General features: G+C 38.9%; 1 protein-coding gene across 1 annotated transcript in view; it reads right to left on the reverse strand.

The window, feature by feature from the left end:
• The window catches only part of PTPN13 (protein tyrosine phosphatase non-receptor type 13), a gene marked incomplete at its 5' end in the record, with an annotated part of 98,576 nt that overhangs the window by 57,828 nt on the left and 20,568 nt on the right, over positions 1-20,180 (reverse strand). The window contains 2 exons of the mRNA XM_082482832.1: positions 6,110-6,673; positions 19,040-19,133. Of these exons, the coding sequence (XP_082338958.1) occupies positions 6,110-6,673; positions 19,040-19,133 (658 nt within the window). The remainder of the gene's footprint in view (positions 1-6,109; positions 6,674-19,039; positions 19,134-20,180) is intronic.

Below are 20,180 nucleotides of genomic sequence, written 5' to 3' on the forward strand. Positions count from 1 at the left end.
ACACATTAACTGTCCTTTAGGAGAGGCTGGGACTTGCTTCTCTCACAAGAGTTTAACCAATAGGTTAGAGTCATATTTACTCTTCCTTTTCCTCTTCACCTAAGAAAACTTTAATTATCCTATGCAAAGCAGCATAGGTTTAACAGGAAGCAGGTAGAGATCCAGAATAAATCCCTGGTAAGACTTCATATCCAGCAAGTGCACAAGGGAAACAAATCCACTCAGCCTTCCAGGGGAGCAGCTCATTTTAACTTGCAGCATTTTCACCACCCATATTCTAAGTGAAAAAGCTGTATTGTGCATGCAGCCCAAGTCACCAGCCATCCAGGCCACTCCCTAGAGAGCCCAAGGGACATCTGATGCATAGGGTCTAGCAGTATCTAAGTGAGAGGAAGAAATAGAGCCTTGTAAAATCGCCAAACCCACACATCTCTAGGGCTAGGCTGGGAAGGAAAACAGCAAGATTAAAAATAACTCTAGGGTCTGGTAAGAGCTCAGCGTATTAGAAAGACACACTTTTTTTCTGGATCTGGATCATGCCATCTAGGATAAGGTATGTAAATGGAAGTGTGGCCAATACAGTTGTTTAGTTTAATTTAAATGTTGTATCTAACTGAGAATGTAATGTGTTGACTAAAAGTTGATAATCCCAGACTGTGAGCTGCTGAAAGCTAGATAAAACAGATAAAGCTGTTGCCACTTCGCTGTGTAATTATGGAATTGAAAGAGCTGTTTTACTACCTTATATTAAACTATGCAATTCAGAACAAAATAATAGTGGCTGATGCCAGAGCACTTCACAGAAATCCCACAAAACATTTCTTTCTTTTTCCTTGAAAAGCCAACTTCTGTAGCCTCAGTAAAATTAACAACTGAAAGCTTTCTATCTAAAATAGTATCAGTCCATTATCCTACCCTTCAGCTTCAGTAATATGATTTCTGAACATTGTTCTAACGGAACCTTATCCTTAGTGGACATACCAACCACATGAGAATCCATTTTGCCACCACTGATTTTAAATCATAGTGCAGCACAATGATCGTAAGACATGTGTAAACTGAGCCTTAATTTTCTTTCACATGCAAACAGATACACCATTGTGGATGACTCATATTTCCACTGCTTAGCCTACACATGAATGGAGCACATACAATTTCCAAGGAAAAAAAAAATATGCATGCTTCATTGAATTTACGGTGGTAAATTTGTAAATCCCTCCTTCACTCTAAATCCAATCTCCCATTTAACCCACTTCTACAGAAGCTCCCAAATTCAAATCTCTGAGGCTTCATTTGCTGGGATAAATTTACTACCGACAGCTGCCCGATTACCTGCAAAAATTTTCCCTAATTCAAAAATGCAGCTTCAAACTAAGACAGCTTTTAAAATCCAAACATTTAGAGTATCCCTAACTGTAACTCCCCACCTAAACATGTGGAGTCATAATATGGAAGTTTGCTAAACGGGGTCTAGATGAGTCTTCAGGGTAGCTAATGAAAACACTGTTTTGGGAGATAAAGATAGAGAAGACTTAGAAGGCAGAGACCCATCTCTAGAAACACAGATCATTACTGCCTCTTACTTCTCTCTGTTTCATACAGTCAGCAAGAAGTGGACCAAAAAACAAAACAAAACCAAAGACTTAATGGTCTGGGTTTTCAGTTGGAAAAAATCAAAGGTAAAAAGAGAGAGGGATAAACACAGCTTCACAACTTAAGGCCCTGGGATTCACATGGTTCCCAACTGCAAAAACATTTAATAAAGGCTTGAGAATATTCCCAAACCACCCCCATTCCCCGACCTCTGGATTCAGCATTCCAAAGCTTCAGCAAGATCAGCTTTTTTGGTATCCTCCTCTCTTTTTCCTCCCTGTCTGCTGTTTAACCCACAGCCAGCTACATTACTACTCTCCTAACTGGTTTTGTGCTCCTGGCTCCCACCAGGACATAGACAATCTTTACACCTTGCTCCCTCAAGCATCTCATTTACAACATCCTCATAAGCAAAACTGCATATAAAAAGAAGAAGGATACACATCCACTCAAGTAACACATAAACCAACTCACTTTGAATTATGCATACACTCAGAACAAGGTGGGGGGAAGCTGCCTAAGCAAATAAAAGGGAGAGATTCATACAAGGCTACTGTCTCACAGCCTTGTGCCTCACTATTGTACCATTTGAAGGTAGGCCTGAGATACAGAAACTGAAGTGTGTTCATACTTCATAACTCTCAGCAGATACAAACAGTTTTGTGGGTGAGCAGGCAAAGAAGGCTGGGAGCAAGGGAAAACAGATGATGCTTTCACAGTCTTGAGCAGCAATGCAGGCTTGCAAAATGTAAAAGGTAGACTATTATTTTCCGTATGAAATGGGACACTGTCAGTGGGTGCCAAGCAACAATTTCCAAGTTTCTAAAGAACAACAAAACCAAAATCTGCTCTCCTGGTACAGATAAGCTGCTTGGGTTTAACACCTAACAACTTCACAACTCTAAACAATTCTCCCTAAGCTCACAAAACCCACATAACAAAACCAAGAATGAATGATAACGGCAGAGATGCAGAACTTACTCTCCCATCCATCTCTTGGCAAGATTACCACATATTTTTGGAGTCTGTTCTTAGTGTTCAGAATTGGCTACACCTGAAGTCAAATAGCAGTCTCTTTCCCTTCCCTTTCCCCTATCTGACTAAGCACCTAATCATAAACAATCATCTTTAGTGTACAAGAGAAAAACAACCTCAACCCTGAAACTGTACAGCAGAGTAACCTATAAAACAGCAAGTTCAGGAGCAAGGCACTTTCTATGACACTGTCTTTGGAAGGCTTGTGAGGCTAAATCCGATATGTTCCGACAGTAGATTATAGTGCAGTTTAGATGGTCTGCAGCTCACTACAAACTACTCTATTACAGCACAGCTGTAATTAAAGCTCTGTCATTCTTTCCACTATAAACTCTACTTTTCATGAGTTTATGATTTGGATCGTAGAAATCTGTTCTGAATGAAAGCTTGGCATACCAGTGCCTGTGCATGAAAACATTTTCTTTTTCCAAGACAGTCAGCTCCTTAAGGTTTTATGAATAACAAAAAAGTTTGCCAGCTTAACCCAAAATAAGTTAAAGAAGAAATAAGCCACATGTCACTTAAGTCCCCTTGTAGTTTGAGGAGGGAAGTTTTATCTGGCCAAGTTTAACCCGCAGAGTCCAATGCCACTTCACAATTCAAAAACTGAAAAACAACGTACAGCCAAAAGCAGAGGCTTGCTACAATTTACACAGACTTAACTGTGACCTAGACCTGGACTCAACCAAACTGAAAATATCCCTAAGCCTACCAAAGAGAAGGCAGATTGCGTCCTCTCTACTAGACCCAATCACCAACCCCATTCCCATGACTCCCTGCCCATTCTTCCCCCCCAAGCTGAACAGAACCCTTATTCCTGACTATACAATCTTTCAAAATACCTTACTCTCTTTCTCTGTTTTTCTTTTCAATGCCTCTCCTTTGAGGTTGTACTGTATTCCACCTAGGGAAAGAGTAGTAGTTGCTGTCATTTTCTGTGGACTTCTTTACACTGCATTTCTAGTTGCTGCCCACCTATCTGCTCTGTGACTACCAGCTGTAGGCAGTAAGATACCCTTGCATCAATTGCTCCACAAGAAACTGCCACCCCTACCTTTATCAAGACAGGTGACATATTTTACCACAGCTTTCCACACAGTTGCTCATATCTCTCAGCTAGGCTGGGTTTATCTCAGAAGAGCAATTGCACACACACTTGATAATGCCTCGCATTTGGAAATAACTGTCTGCTCACTAAGTGCTTGAAAATTACATACAATAGTAATGTATAAAAAACTTAGACTGTATTTTTAATTTCTTTGACAGATGAAACTAGCAATAGACCTTTTAGGAAAGAGCTCAAGGGACTTGTCTGTTGTAAACAAGATGTAAAATAAGGAATAGTAAATCATCTGGAACAAACTAAGAAAAGGAAAAGGGAAAGAAGTCTTAATAGACTGGCAGACTTTATGTATTAAGGCTTTTGTGAATCTGCTCATTAAGGCAGAATACTTTCACTCAGGCTTCTCAAGCCCTGTAAAACACAACAGCAAGTAGCTGCTATGTGAAAAATTATTCCCCATCCATCTTACTAAAATACGCCTTTAAACTGGCTCTCATTAAAAGTTTCACATTCACAACTAGATTCTGGTCCAAACCTTTTATTTAAGTAGTTAACTGACAAAAAAATAAGAGCCTAAAATAACACAGCAGAGCATACGCTCCTAACTTCAATTCAAGAGTGAAACGTACCTCCTTACTCCGTTGAAAGTAGCAAACTCAGAAGACACGAACATTGCAGCCCAGCTATGTATTGAGAAAGTATCTTCATTTTTTCCTAGCAAGTAATGACTCTGAATTCAGAAGGATGGGCAGTGAGTCATTAGTTATTGCCTTAATCTTCCCTATACAGATTTGTCACTCAACTCCTGTGACTATTAAGCCCCAGTTCCCGATTTACTTTAACTGCACTTTCACCCATTCCCTTTATGAATCGAGTAGTTTCACACATCTGAAGTATCTCAGTTTGCAAGGCGCGGGCACATTCTATTTTCGCCCGCCTCCCAATCTGTTTGAATGAGAATGATAAACTCTTGCTCATCAATGGGTTTGGCCAAGCTTTTGGTTTTGCTGTTGCGCAACTCAAACCCGCACAAATCTGCACTCCTGAACAACAAGGCTGTTGAGCTTTCCCAATGCAGGGAGTGGCCTCCTCTTAAACTTTGTCAGCTGCCTATCTCCAAAGATTTGAGTTGACTCATATACTTGAGATGGTTCTCTTCAATTTCAGACTCTAACCAAAAACCAGCCAACCTTCCTCATACCTCATCAGACGTCTCAGTAGATAATGACAGATGGTGAGCTTCTATTGAAACAAACAATGCTATCACCACAGTACTACTTCCATATATGTTCATTCATTCCTTCACATTATAATGTAACCCCCATCGGAAGATGCTAATTTAATAGCACAAAAAGACTCCAGCTGTCTTGTCTGTACAACTTGTACAGAAATCACAGTAACTTAACCGCCTATGCCATTTCAATAACACTCCTTTCTGGAGCACAAGGCTCATATGCATAGGAGAGAAAGAATTGGCTTCCCATGCTAACTGCAATACAAGCATCTCCTGAGATGGCCACAGGGGGCATGAACAGCCATTTTTAGAAATTTGATCTTGATAAAGCCTTTTATCAACTCTCCTTAATTAAGGAGTTGTTTTTGCAGGAAAAGGAGGCAAAAGTTGGAGTTTTCCCCCACAGTTATTTCTATCACACAACAGACAGGCAGCCATGAGTTTTCAACTGTATGGATTTTGAATGCACCTGAATGAGCTAGCTCTGTACATACAGCTCTTCTACTGTATCCCTTAGATGACTAAATTATGCTTTCTGACCCATCACAAGCAGGGTCCGACTCTGCTCTCAGTTTCTATCCAACTGCCCCAAATTTACAACCCCTGAAAATCACGTCACCTTTTCAAAACAAACAAAATACGCACTTCCCCTTACAAGGTTCTGCATAAAGACCATTTTATAAGTTTCCACAGAACAAATAAAGACTTTTTTCCCCCCATGCATTCTTTTAATTAACTGATAGAACTTGTCAAGTATTCCCACTGAGGTAAAATCTTAAGATGAGTCCAAAAAAAATTTCATATTTAAGGGCTTAACTGCATCATCCAGAGTTATACAGTGCAAAAACTAAGAGATCTGGAGATTAAATTCTCCCTTTACTCTGGGGTATAAATCCATCTCTAATACCTGGAGATGGAGATTTTCCTTCACGGAAAATTACTTTACATTTGGCTGTTACCGACTTTTTTTTTTTCTTTTTCTAATTATAATTGATGAATTTGATACTGGCTGACTTACAGAGATCAACTAATTTCACTGGGTAAGCAATTTGGACAAGCACATTGGCAACAGACATTCTAATGATTTCACTTTAACTAAAAAAAAGATGAAGCGGAGATCTTGGCATTTTCAAGAGCTGCTACCAAAGAAGTCAAATTTATCAGAGAATTCTTGCTTCACTAACCTTCTACATTCATAGCTTCCCTGAGAAGCTGCAACTTCTTCTGTCTCTCTCTTATCCTGTCAAAGGCACTTGATAATGCTGCAGAAGTTGATGTCTCAGGCACATGGCGCGTTTGGTCCAGTTTTTGTGGTCCAAAGACATCCAGTGCTATGCTTCCATCAGAGTATCTTGCTTCCTTACTTCTGGTAGCAGTAGAAGTCCGTACTGTAAATGCTTCACACTGATGGTTGTGCCTGTGAGAGCCTCCAGCATGGTCCCTGTCAGCTGCCTTTTCAGTTGTGCAAAGCAAATCTGTGGAGGAAGCCCATACTTTCCTCTTGGGAGTGACATCTGTATGAAGGTGACCTTTTTTTTCAAACTCACTGGTTTTACATCTATGAGTACAGAAAACATCTTCCTGTCCTGAGTTGTAATCTGTGGAAATGCTCTGGAAAAAATCCTCCTCGCCTTGTGTTCCTCTAATGGACAGAAATCCCATAGACTTGCTAAGTCCTTTGTTAAGCATGGTCTGCTGAGAGAAGTGAGCTTTGTGTCCATCGGGTGCATCAACCACCAATGTTTTTCCTGGAAAAAGGAGACATTTTATATATTTAATTTTGTACTTAACACAAGACTGCAACACAAGTTACTTACTGTTAAAGTGTATACTAAGCACAGTTTGGCCTTGATTTTGCCATACAAAACATTCAGAAGGCTACCTAAAGCGCTGTTTCAGTCAACAAAGACAGAACTTCAACTACTTTGTATCTGACAAGTGTTTTATTTCTTTTACTTCTGAATTGCTGAAGAAAAAATTATGGCCTACTATAATTCAGCATTAACATTAAAACCAAATACTATCACATACATGCTGAAAGTTGTTTTCTCATTAGTTTTATTTTTAGAATAGTCTGGACTATCACCAAAAGTACTATTTAATGATCAATCTGAAATCCGCCATTCCTCTCACACCCAGAGACACCACCTACAATTTTTAATGACAAGTCCAGGTTTGTTCTACAGATTTACAGATGCCCTGCAGTAGTGTCAGTAGTAAGAGAAGAATGACTGTGTAGTTAGGAATTTTAAAAATCCTGTCTCTCCAGACAAAGAATACTCTAAGACATAACCAACAAAGCTTCTAAGAGCACAGTGATTCTATAAGCCTGTACACTTCATGTTTTGTTAATAAATGGATCAGCCAGTATTAACGAACACTCTCTCTTCTCCTTCTTCCTTACCATGAAATTACTACCAGAAAAAAAAATTGTCAGAGATGGAATAATATCAATGAAATATGCACTCTCTGAAGAACATCATATCATGGTCACTGAGAAGTTTTGATGACCATGTATGAGAAAATTTTATGCCCAAGACAAAGTATTAGCCTGATTTTACAAAATTAACTACAAACATTTGTAAGTACAATCAAATTTCTTAATAGTAACAGATGACCTACAAGTTTACCTTTCATGTTCTTAAGCCTTCCCAAGATCACAGTAAAAGAATTAACCATTATAAGAGTAACATCCCGGAGAAAAACTAGTATCGAGGACTACCCAACTGCTACTTACTTTCTGTTAGCAAACTAATTTTTTTTAATGCTTCTGCATTACTCAAGTTGCAAAAATCCAAAGTCTGTTATAGATTTCACATGGGCAGTAATTTACTTGTAACTGCAACTGACTGAGTACATTGCCATATTAATGCAGTGTGTATGCTGCAGATAGGAAAGGTTAGACTTCATCACCTTAATAATTTTTGCAATCTCGACCTCATCACAATACGGCCGATGAGAAAACCCAACTAAATATATTCCATGCTGGGCTGCCTAAGCAATGCCCGCTCAGCCAGGTGGAGTCAGTACGGCATGTGGTGCTTTTCTTAGAGCTAGCTCCCTCTCTACTGTGATATTACCATGTACATCTTTTACAAAGCAGCAGCCTTGAAGACATCCTCACAAAAGAAAGCAGTCATGAGCTTAAAGTAAATTACTGCACTGTGTTTACTCACATGCTGCTTTTCCAAAGTCCACAGAAATCAACTGCCTCACTTGCACAGTAGACTCCTGCTGATCTTTGTCTAGAGTCTATTATCCTTTCGAATTGAGTTTCACAGAATGCTTTAAGAACACTCATAATTGTACTCAGAAATGCTTTAAAAGCTTATGGCTTTATACTTTTCAGCCCTGATATTCTACTTGAAGAAGGGCTGTTAGTTTCAGTTTCTATTTCTGCGATATTAAACTAACAAGAGGTGTTTTTTAAAAAAAAAGCAAGACTAAAGCCAAATGCAACCAAGAAGCCCCTTGCTTCTTACCAACACACAAATACATGATGGTAAAATGTTACAGTTTGGATTGCCTAAAAAGTGACTTGTAAGAAATTACACAGTTCACACAAATTCCAGCCAAGAGAATAAACCAAAAAACTTTGCCAATAAGAATGAACTTCTGAAAGGATCTGACACATCACTTCATATTTTACAAATATGGCTTTAAACCTAAACTCCAGTAAACACAATTATCTTTGTGGTCACGTAAATCTTATGTTATTATCTTACTCTCAGACTATATATCCCTCATAAGGCTGGTGAATTATATATAATATTCACAGACACAAAAAAGACACTTAAAAATAGCCATCCGCTGTGGCGTTCCCACTATCTTTCTAAAGCAGCATGATATCCATTCTGCAAACACATACTTCACATTCACATACATGCACATCAAGGACAGGCATTCCTAAACAGGTTTTAACTCAGTCATTTGTGAGACAGATAAAACCTCAAATACTGCAGTATTTTAGATGGTCACCAAAAAAGCAAATCAAAAGGAGCACCAAGAATGCTCGCCAGTAACGAGATTTCCAGGATAATTTTAAGGCAGAACCCCCCCCCAAACCTTCTCTACACACTGTTTTCACATATTTTTTAAATGTAAAAAACCAAACCCACCTCTTCAGCATTGAAAGTCTTTACATGCACAAGACCTTACTGAACAAAACAATGGCAACCAAAGCAGGAAAAAACCCAAGAGAAACAGACAGCTGCACTTCCAATATACTACTGAGACTGTAAATTCAGGATTACTTGGTACATCATCAATCATGACTCGGAACATTCCTGGTTCAAAAAATCATTTAGGTCTCTGCACCTTGAAACATTATCTTGTTTCAGGATCACATCCAGTGAAAAAAGCCACAATGTCGTTTAAGTACCAGTGGGTATCCTCACCATAGCATACCCAGAGACATAAACATATCTGTTGTATGCTGGTGAGAACTGCAGTGAAAGACCCCAGCGGCCAGTGAAAAAGTGATAGAGGGGAAAGACCATCCTCCTCACCAAAGCTGTAGTTTCCATGGACTTGTAGCATCCAGACTAGATGTAATGCAAGCTGCTTCCAGTTCACGCAGAGGTTCAGAAGACACAAGCTCTTTGCCTTGGCACCCAAGAGATGCTTTCTGTTCCCCAAGTCATCCACCCACCTGGAGCTTCCTCATGAGGAAAAGTGAATGCCATGAATGCTATCTCATCAGCAGTGACGGGGAAAGTACTCATCACTACATCTTTGCCACTTTCAGCTAATTGTGTGATGAGACAGGAGGTGAGCTGTCCCATCAGGAAGCAGTGCAGGAGGCATTCCACTTCCACACTGCTCTTCCACTCTGCTGAGTGGAGCTGTCTACAGGTCTGTCCAACTCATTTCCATGGTGACTTATGCAGCCAACAGGAGTTTTTAACATGATACCAAAAGGAATTTACAGCTGGCCTTAGTATTCAGTATTAAGACTCTCAAATTCTCTTGCACATCTTTCATCTTTCCTTTATTACTCTCCCCATTCCCACTTCTGCTTTTCACCGGTCTTGGCACTTCCCACCTTTGCAAAACCCATCCCTCTCTACATAATGTCATTTCAACACACTGTCCGCAAACTGGCTCACAGTGTCAACATGAGCTGTTTAAGAATCATCCTCAGAGAAAGGTAAAGAAGAGACTAGGGTTCAAGGGGCACACAGCTTGCCCAAGTTGGGCATCCTGAGACAGCAAACTGAAACAAAGCGGCAATACAGAACTTTCAGATCCATACTTTACACTAGCCAAGAAAGCATGCTGCTCTTGGTGCCAGAGAGCAGAGGTGGACAATCAAGGACAAGACTGCTCAGTACAGAAACAACTCAATTGCAGATACCAGTGAAAAAATTGGATTAGGCAACCAGCAATCAGTCCAGAACAATTCTTTTTAATAACTTAAATCTGTCCTCATCCCTCCTTACTTTTTTAAAGTACTACTATAGACTTCTCAAAATCAACTGTCAAGGTATTTTCACTTTTTTTTTTCTGGACTTCCTCAACACACTACCTCGGCATTACTTAGATCAAGGGTCTTAAATGTCTGCAGTAAGCCTTTTTCAGCACAAGGCTTGTATGTCTAGCTTTCAGCTAACAGTACACCTCCAGAATAAAGACGGACATATGATTCCAGTCTCCTCTAATAGATGTATTTTCAGTTGAATGGCATACACAATTCCAAATTCATTAAGCCAATATGTAGCTTATCCATCAACTCCCCCACCTCCAGCTTTTACGATGAAAAGTGGGGGAAAATGAAGGGAAGAACTACCAGTAAAAAATTATATATGAAGAATAAAGATCCAACTAATGATCAAAAGGAACCTGACTGCATAACGGAACTTTTACATCTTTAAATTATAATGGATGGAGAGACTCATGTTATGAACTTCCTTTTTTTTTAAAAAAAAAAAAAAGGCTTGTATTTGTAATAGAAGCTCTGGAGGCCTCTCCAAAGAAGTACCTTGGCTCCCCTAAATACATTAAGTCTCTCACCTAAGACCACACAGAGCTACTCCATGCTTCAGTTACCCAAGAGTATAACAGGACATAGAAGTGCTTCCCTACTTGTCAGTGATGGTGACAGGACAAGCCATTAGCAATTAAGATACTACAGCATGTAAGTAATTTCAAAATGAATGCTTTCCCCTTCCCCAATTACATCTCTGCTGAACTAAACTCTTCTTCATACTCATCTGAATAGTATCTGGGTTCTTGATTTCACATATTGCCCTTGGGTGTTTATCCTCTACTTGATGTAACATTAGTGCAATTATTTATAATTACTGTAAATAATTCAAATGCAATTAAAAATAATTGCATGATTCCAAAGTATAATATATAGTGAGGGAATATATACAATAAAAATAGCAATTAATCACCAAGTGTTCACAACGAAATTCCCTCGTTGTGCTAAAATGAAAATCTAGTTTTCCACACACCTTCAACTGGCAGATGTTACATTTGCTATACGACCATGGATCTGCTTCCTTCTTCCTTTGGTGCCTTCAGCTATACACGCAACTATACCCTCTTTGACAACAGTGTCATCCACAAACCATTTTTACTCACACTGACAGTAATCTGGTTGATTTTCTCTCTGAGCTAAGAGTGTTGTTATCTGGTCCTAACCAAAATTCAGTCTGTCTGCAATTACTTGTGTACCAGCTTGATCATATAGGCAATTAATCAAGTGTTACTTAAGTGCAAACACAGTCACTGCCATCACATACAGTATCTGTTTTTACTGAATAAACACAGCTCAAGTTTCTTTGAAGTCTGTCTTATTGCCCTCTTCTTTTGTTTGCAGAAAACAGAATATTTTTTTCAGCTCCATTTTAGCAAAGCTTGTGGATATATACGTATATATACACACACCAGGGGGTGGGGTGGGGTGTTGGCATGTTGAGGAAGAGACAGGCGCTGGTGGGAACAGAGAGAGATTGCCCACATGTGCATGAAAGCACATACCATCATTGCCAGACTGGAAAGTATGAAAAGAGGAAATTGTTATACAGCAGTTTAAAAAACATCTCCCACACCATCTTTGTGCAGAAAACAAAACAACAGAAAAATCCTTATCCCAAGACAATGCGGTTAGTTTCTCAAATACGAGTGGGTAGCTGATGGAGGAGTTGGGTTTGCAATCCCTTTGGGGCAGGCTAAGAGCCAAACAGAAGACAACAGAGCCAGATGTGGCCTGTGGGTTGACTGCTAGAAATGGCGCCTCCTCCTTTCTTTTACTTTTTTAAATTGTTGAGAAGATTCAAGTTTCAGATGGAAGTACTCCTAAAACAATGCGTTCTTTGTGAAGGAAGAAACAAGCTGGACACAAGGACTGTTGAAAGCACCGCAAGTAATGGCCAAGCTATAAATCCTGTAGAACAATTTGAATTCTGCTTTGGACTGACATGGCTCCTCTACCAAAAAACCAAATAGCTCCAGAAACCAGGCATCTTGTTCAGAACAGCGGTAGTGAATCTTGCCAAGCAGCACTTTGTAAATGCAACATTTTACCTCTTCCCTTCCTCAGCACCTCTGCAAAAAAGACAACTGTAGCATTGCTCTTTCCCAATCAGGTTTATGAGCTAATTTTTTTTGGTACGATTCTCAACCAAGTAGGCAAAAGGGCCACCCAGCTATTCCCTTCCTGGATTTCTGCGCACCCCAGGAGAAGGCTCAGTGATACAGCTTCTTTTCTGCACAGAGAGAGCATTTGACATCTCTGGTTTGGTTTCCTCTTTGATCTTTGTGTCCATTCTTATTTTGCTTTCAGACTTCTGAGTTTGTCCTCAGCACCATTGTGACAGCACTTCCAATACTGCCAGGCTGGAGGCTCAGTAAAGCAGTAGCAACTACACTTAAATTTAAAAGATGTCTACCAACACCAACCACTAGTACTGCTAGATGCAAAGAGAAACACTTATTGGAAGAAAACACGCATGGTTTCTGGAGTGCAAAAGAATTGTTGTTTTTTTTTTTAAACCAAGAAATCTTCATCTGTCTTCCATTTGGTTTTGCTGAACTCTGGAAGTTATTCTCCACCTACACAGTTCTTTTTTTCTAGTACTGAGGAGACAGGGGAAAGAAAAAAAAAGATTGCATTTCCAGATGAGAGATTTTCAAGTCAATAGACTTAAGTTTGTGCTGTATTTTTTGTTAAGTTAAATCTGTGTGCTTGGATTTAGCAAGAAAATGAGTAAGCTGTTTCAGTTCACATGTGGAGGTCATTGCTATAAGCCATTTTGTTATAGACTAAAAGCTGCATTTTCACCTAGATCAGGCACTAGAACATAATCCACAATCAATTTCCCTGGATCAAAAGCAAGAGGGTGCATTTTCTTTTGTCTGAGAGTTTTTGCTGGGCAGCTACATTAGTAATTGATATTCCAGAGAATGGTAACTAAACACTAGAATTTCGTGTTAAAATTAAAAACAACTTCACTTAGCCTTAGAATCTGTTATTCAGTTTACACCACCTACCATTTTTGCTGCACCTGACAGAGCATATAGTCTAATTAAACAGGGAGTTTATCAACATCTAAAATTTTGGTATTTCCAATTATTTCTTGTTACATACAGTTAAGGTGAACCTTAATGAACTTTTAAATTCATTTCAAGCCTTATTCATGTGGCATATATTCTTTTGGCAGAGATGAAGGTTGTAATTCTGCAGGATACAACTATAGTATTGTAACATACAAGGTTAACTTGTGACAGTTTACCACATTGCACAAGTCAAATTAAAATCAGAGACCTTCGTGACAGGAAAGCAAAGCCAAGGCACCTGTTAGTTAAACCCCTTTAAAAGATGAAATATCTCTGCAAAGGTCAGTCCTTGGTGTTCACAGATCATCAACGTAAGTTGGAATCTTGTACATAAACACACAAGGTGCAGGTTTTCAATTGCTAGAGGGCTGGGAAGCAGGCTGCCAGGCACGTACTAGTTAAGGAGATTTCAACTGGGCTTTAAATAGACTATGCATCCTTTTGAAAGGTGAGTGCCATAGTTTGTGGTGAAGAGTAACGTGGTGAATTAATTCTGGGTTTATGTTCGGAAGACTTTGACAGTTACTTACTCATTTGTCACACCAAAATAATTTTATCAAGCAACTTCCACAAATAATTCTTGACTCTGAAGGTCTAAAGTGTTTTGAGCGTGAAACTTAAATAACACTCATTGGTTCAGATGACTCACACCAGGTTTTACCACTTCTATTTCTGCTGGCTAAGTTGGTTCCTAAATACTGTGTTTCTGAGTATGACTTGACTAAAAGCAAACATTCTGTAATATTAATTTAGAATAAATTATGTCTGCAGTCAGCCCTGCCATAAAGCTCATTCACCAAGATGGCCACAGCAAGTGAATCATGAAAGAGACAAAAAATAAATTTAATTGGGGAGAATGTTAGCATGAAGCTATTAATTAATTTAATAATTATCTTCAAGACATGAATATGGAAATGAATAGCTAAAAATATCCAACCTTAGTACATAAGAAGAGTAAAATATCCGATTTAAACACGTGAAGTGGCAAAATACTTCAAAACATTTGTCCTAAGCCAACAATAAGACCCTGGCAATTATAATTTTGGAGGACCATGGTATGGAAAACTGACCTTAACATTAATGACTTTCAAAGACCAAAAGCAAAATCTTAGCATTTTTCAAAGACTGCAAATATCTAAGGTATTAGTTGGCTACTCTCCAACTAGGAGCACATCCGTCTTGCTGAACCATGTCTATATTCATGAACTTAGCATGATTTATCAGCTATCTTAAGTTAGATACTCATAGTAACATTCTGATACTCTTAAATTCATAATAAATGCCTTAGCTCTACGCTGCTTTTTTCTCCATATGGCAGCTATTCTATTCATTGAAAATTCTTTAAGATTTTCACAATGACTCAACAGACCTTCACTTCTGTGAGTATCAGACAAGTTTTCTGTCCTCTCCAGGAAAGACTTGTGCTCGCTGTATTTACTTCCTTAATTTGCTGGTAAAATGACTGGTAAAATTAAACACGTCCTTATGTGCGCCACCCTCCCCAATTGTCCTAGTGCTAAACTGGGCCCAAAACATCGTCTCAGAGGAAGTTAAACCCAAACAGTTAGATAAAAAATGACTTACATAACTTCTAAATTATTAGAAAGACAGTTCACTCAAAATCATAATCCTGCCTGGTAGCTTCCTACCTTTGCAAGTTTTTTCCATTTTGCAATTGGAATAAAAGGCATATATTTCAACTACACACAGCAACAGGACAGTACAGTGTCAACAGAGGAAAAAAGGACTCTGATTTTCTGAGTTGTTTTTTAGTTTCTTGTTTTTCTTTTACCATTACTATTTTTCTTAAACTCTCATCTGGCTCCTCAGTCAATGAGATTATCATTGTTATAATTAGTACTGCATTCCACAGCTCACTTTTCCCAAAATCTAAAAGCACTGCCACCAGGGCAGCTGATCTGATCTGTTATTGACAGAATTTGACCAGCATGCCGTTATAGAAAAAGAAATAACTGAGCATTAAATTGCCCTGAATCAAATGTGAGCTGTCTCTCATTAATATCAGACACCCATTTCACTGTGTCCTCACTAATCTTCAAATACATAATTCAGTATGCATGCCAAATAGAACTGAAAACAGCTAGAGCTGGGTTGGTTATGTGGGGGTGTTTGCTTTGTTCTGTTTTGTGTTTTACTGATATGCTCTATATTCCTGTCCTGGTTTGAGGTCTCAGGGAAGTGGAGATCAAGGAACGTATCTAAGTTCAAAACACAGAGAAGTAAGATGATGCTATTAAGACATACCAGGAAATGGGACTGATAACAGAAGTAGAATTGGGAAAGGTTTTGGGGAAGCTGAGAGGAAAAAGAGAAAATAAGAGTTCCACAGGTAATGAATGTGATACAGAGAAATTGAAACAGGTGGAGTGAAAGCAGGACAGGCAGACCATAAAAAATAAAGGAATGTCTGACTTCAATTCATCTTGTTTTCTGAAAATAAAGGCTCAAATAACAGAAAACATGGAAAAAACCACTATTTCTAGGGATAGAGGGAAGAAAGAAGCATAACACCAAAATATAAAACCCACACAGCAACTGAAAAACATTTTTGCAGCTGACATTTTATCTTGACAAAAATAGGAAAAAAATCAAGTATTCAAGAGCATCTCATTAATAACTCATACCTTCAGGATGAGGCTTGGAGGGATACAGACAAAATAATGTTTGCACTGGAACAGCGATACACAAACATTCATTCCCTGTGGTGCCACACATTATCTGTAACACTCTACTTATGCATGTACTTTCAATCAACTTAAGAAAAACAAGGGTTAGAGGATGAGGAGTATTCAGCCAACTTGAATTTGTTTGGGGGTTATCAAGTTCACTCATTTCACAAATATTATTTGAGTGAAGATTATGTTTAATTAGGTGTCTTCAGACAATGTGATGTTCCCTAAAAAGAGAAGCCTTTCAAAAAGTGATTTTGACTGAGGTTGCTTAAAACCCTGTGTTGATTTTATTGGTCTGTAGCAGCTGAGCCAAGTGGACTCCTCAGTCTCAGAGGACCCTTAAGTCTGGCTGCTCTTCCCCAACCCAGTGATTTCACAAGTGCACACACTGCAAGGAACCTGTTCTGCTTGGCACCCTGGAAATCCTAGGCACAGCCAGAAGGCAAACGAGCACAAAGCAGCAAGACAAACATTCAGCTCCACAGCTCTTCAGATTCAGACACTGCATCCTAACTGAACTTTTTGGTAATTAAAATAAAAAGCACCTCTCAATCATCTCAGAAGCAAAGTCATACATACTAAGTGATTCAAAAAAAGCAAGGATAAGGGGAAAGAATATTCTAGCCACGACATTTTTTTCAAGTCAGAGGATACAGTAGAAAAACAGCAATTAGATCCTCTAGTCTATATCCTTTAAGTTAAAGGCATAGTCCACAGAGAAAGTTTGACATTACAAGGATGTTATTCACCCTAGTACTGAGCCAGAAAGCCATATAGATACTGGCTGCAGATACTACATCAATCTCCAAAATTTAGTAGAACCTAAACCAAAAGCTTTATTGTTAAGATATATGTAAGACTCTGGGGACAAACATTGCTTCTGAAGGAAAAAAAAAATCTGCTAAAAAGCTTAAACAAAGTTGTGGGTAGGAAAACAAATGAACAAACCGCCCCCTTCAAACCACAGAAACATTTAAAAAAAGTTAAGGATTTTCTAAGAAAATAAAAAAGCAAACCAGCAAAAAACTGTTCAGTTGTATTAGTAAAAAAAAAAAAAAAAAACAACTTGAAACAACAAAGAAAAGAATAATCAGGGTTGCTAATGCAGTCAGAAGAGAGTTTAAAGACAACCTTGCTATGTCTCCAAAACTTAAATATTCTGACCATTATCAAAACATGCAGTTTATGATGATTATGGAATAAAAAGAATAATAGATGATGGAAAGAGGGTACGGAAATGACAAAGCTTGAGGTAGTAGCTTTATGGCAGTGTGTTCAAATGTGCAGGTGTGTAAAGAAACTGTGAATATGACAACACTGGAATCTGGGGTTTTAGAGGAATAGAGGTAAAGAATAAACTAGCAATTTAACAACCACAACAATACATTTCTGAAACAACTCTTATAAAAGGGGTGGAAACCAGGGAAAGAATTCATTTTAAGAGCTTAAGAAGTTCAGAAAAGAAAGGCATTACATGATTTACAAAACCAGTCAACCAGATTGATCCTGTCCCAAACCCTGTATTCCTAAAGATCTTCCTATCGCTAGAGAAATATTCTGGAAAAAAAGAAGAGCGAGCCAATATGAAAACAAAGCCCCTGAGAAAGCAGTCAGAACAGTGCCAGAAAACAGAGACAGCTTGTACCAGAAACTGTTCCTAAACACATAGTGCCGTACTGGAAGGGCTGGCAGCCACTGACATAAGGTTTTTATATCAAACAGTAGTCTAATCTAGGACTCGTTTCAAAAAAATCAATAAAGGAAGACCACTAATGCCTTAGCAGACTCGTGTCTAACTTTTGCAGTTTCTGTTGCCGCTGACATCTCCATGGATTATTTTGGTTCCTGCAATTCACTGCACTGTTGCTTGACACAAAACTGAAAAACAGAGGAGCAACTCAAGCACATCAGCAACATAACTTTGTTCCAAGTTTACTCGTGATAAATAGGCAGAGAGATAATGTGAGGCTGATGAAAATCCTGTGTCACTAATATTTACAGTGTTGAGTATTTATGGGTGATGTTGCATTCTGGTGCCGAGATGCTCTGTTTACAGCTGAATATTTTAAGGCCAGAATGGTCTCACCTGATTATCGCATCTCATTGCTTGCATCGCAACGACTTCGAGTGGTCTAAGCTGATGCCTTATAAAATGCTCCTACCTAGCCCCACAACAAGGACATCTAATGAAGTCATGGCCAGCATCAGCTGCCAACCTACACCGCTTTATCCCTTCTACTCCGCAGTGGCAACAGCAACATTCTGCCTCTGAAACAGCCTGTCTCCTCCCTGCCTGCCCAGTTTCCTCTTTCCTTACTTCCCTGAAATAACAGTACAACCCTACCTGGCCTCCATGTCCTGTCAAAGCCCAGAACTGTGACGGAACATATAATAGCTCTCTTCAGGAAAAAAGAGGTGGCAGCAAAAAGCTTTGGTGCAGAGGAAAGAGTCCAGGGCTGCTTGGGAAGCAGGGAAAGAGGCTGTATGCAACTAAAGTTGTGAAGAAAAAACACAGTCCACAGGAAAGAGGGCACTAAGAAAACCTGCTTCCTGTTCCTCTAGCTGACCTACCTTCAGCTGAAGGTTCCCTTTCTCCAGAAACAGAACTTTCGGCAGAGAACCTTTAAAATCTGTTCCTACCATCACAACCAAACTGGAAAAAGACGTGTATTTTCTTGAAACAATTATTCTAATGTCACCATCACCAACAGTTAGCTAGACACCAAACCATCAGAGTTCTGTGAATGTTAGCAAGCCTTCCACTATTCCATTTCTTTGGCCACAAAAATTTCACAAACTTGGTCGTCCACAGGGCTATATTTATTGCCATAACCCTTACTGCAATGAAGCACTTACCTGTGGGAAGTCCTTTTCCCCTCAGCCTCTCCCGAATAGCCTGGCTCCTGTCTGGCTGCAATTTTCTATCTCCATTGCAAGAAAGTTGATCCACCTGTAAAACAGGCAGTAACATAACGTCAAATATCAAAAAAGCTCGCATTAGTATGAAACAAGTGTCCATTACATAAATGCACAACATAAGTCAGCACCAAACATTTAAGTTCAAGTTCAGAGTGGAAGTTCAAACTTTCTTCATAAAAAAACCTAGGTTCATCAGTGAGAATATTCCCTAGAATTATCCATATTTGAATAATCTGTGCATTATTTTACTACACATTTGGTCTACTTTTTTCCACTAAGCGTAAATTAAGTTCACAAGCATGTAACTTAAATACATTCCTCCCCTATAGGAAACTAAAGGGACAGCAACACTCAGAAACCATTTTCCTTGGGTGCAACATGACTGGAACTTGTGACTGGCCTGATGAGTTTTCTGTGTAACAGGAAGAACTGTCTTGTACCTGATAGTTTTAGGCTGATACCTCACACAACTTATTACACATGTAAAATCTCATGCATTTATGAGAATTCTCTTCTTTAGCCCCTCAGGCACATTCCTTTCATGTGTCAGGCTTAATTATTCCCATTAACTTCTTAACTTTTTTTTTTTTTAAAGAAATCACTACTTCCCTAAAAAATACTATTTCACATGTACAATCATTCAAAGAGTAGCGTATTTGCTACAACAAAGAATCTTTAGTGAGATCTTTTAATATGGTGGGAATCGGCATAACTTGGACAGTGGATTAGCTGGGAATTAGGAACAAGAAATCGAGCAGCCTTCTATCCATCACAGTTACAATGCAACTCATTTAACATTAGATTGAATCAGCCTTGTGCTGTATATCCCTTTACAAAGCATATTAACATGGAAAGTGAGAACATTCAAACAGGACCTCTCAGCTGTGCTTCATAGACCACCAAATGACCAGTTATAGAGCTAAGAGCTCTCTAGGCTTTGATAAGGCAAATCAAGACTGGAGGCACACTGATCTTGGAATGGCAAGTTGTACTATGGTTCTGAAAAAACAATTTTATATACTTTTCTTATTACCTTAAAAATTCCAGCACACATACAGAGCATTAATACTAAAACGAG

Source organism: Vanellus vanellus, assembly GCF_965231255.1.
Source record: "Vanellus vanellus genome assembly, chromosome: 4".
In the NCBI taxonomy this organism is placed as follows: domain Eukaryota; kingdom Metazoa; phylum Chordata; class Aves; order Charadriiformes; family Charadriidae; genus Vanellus; species Vanellus vanellus.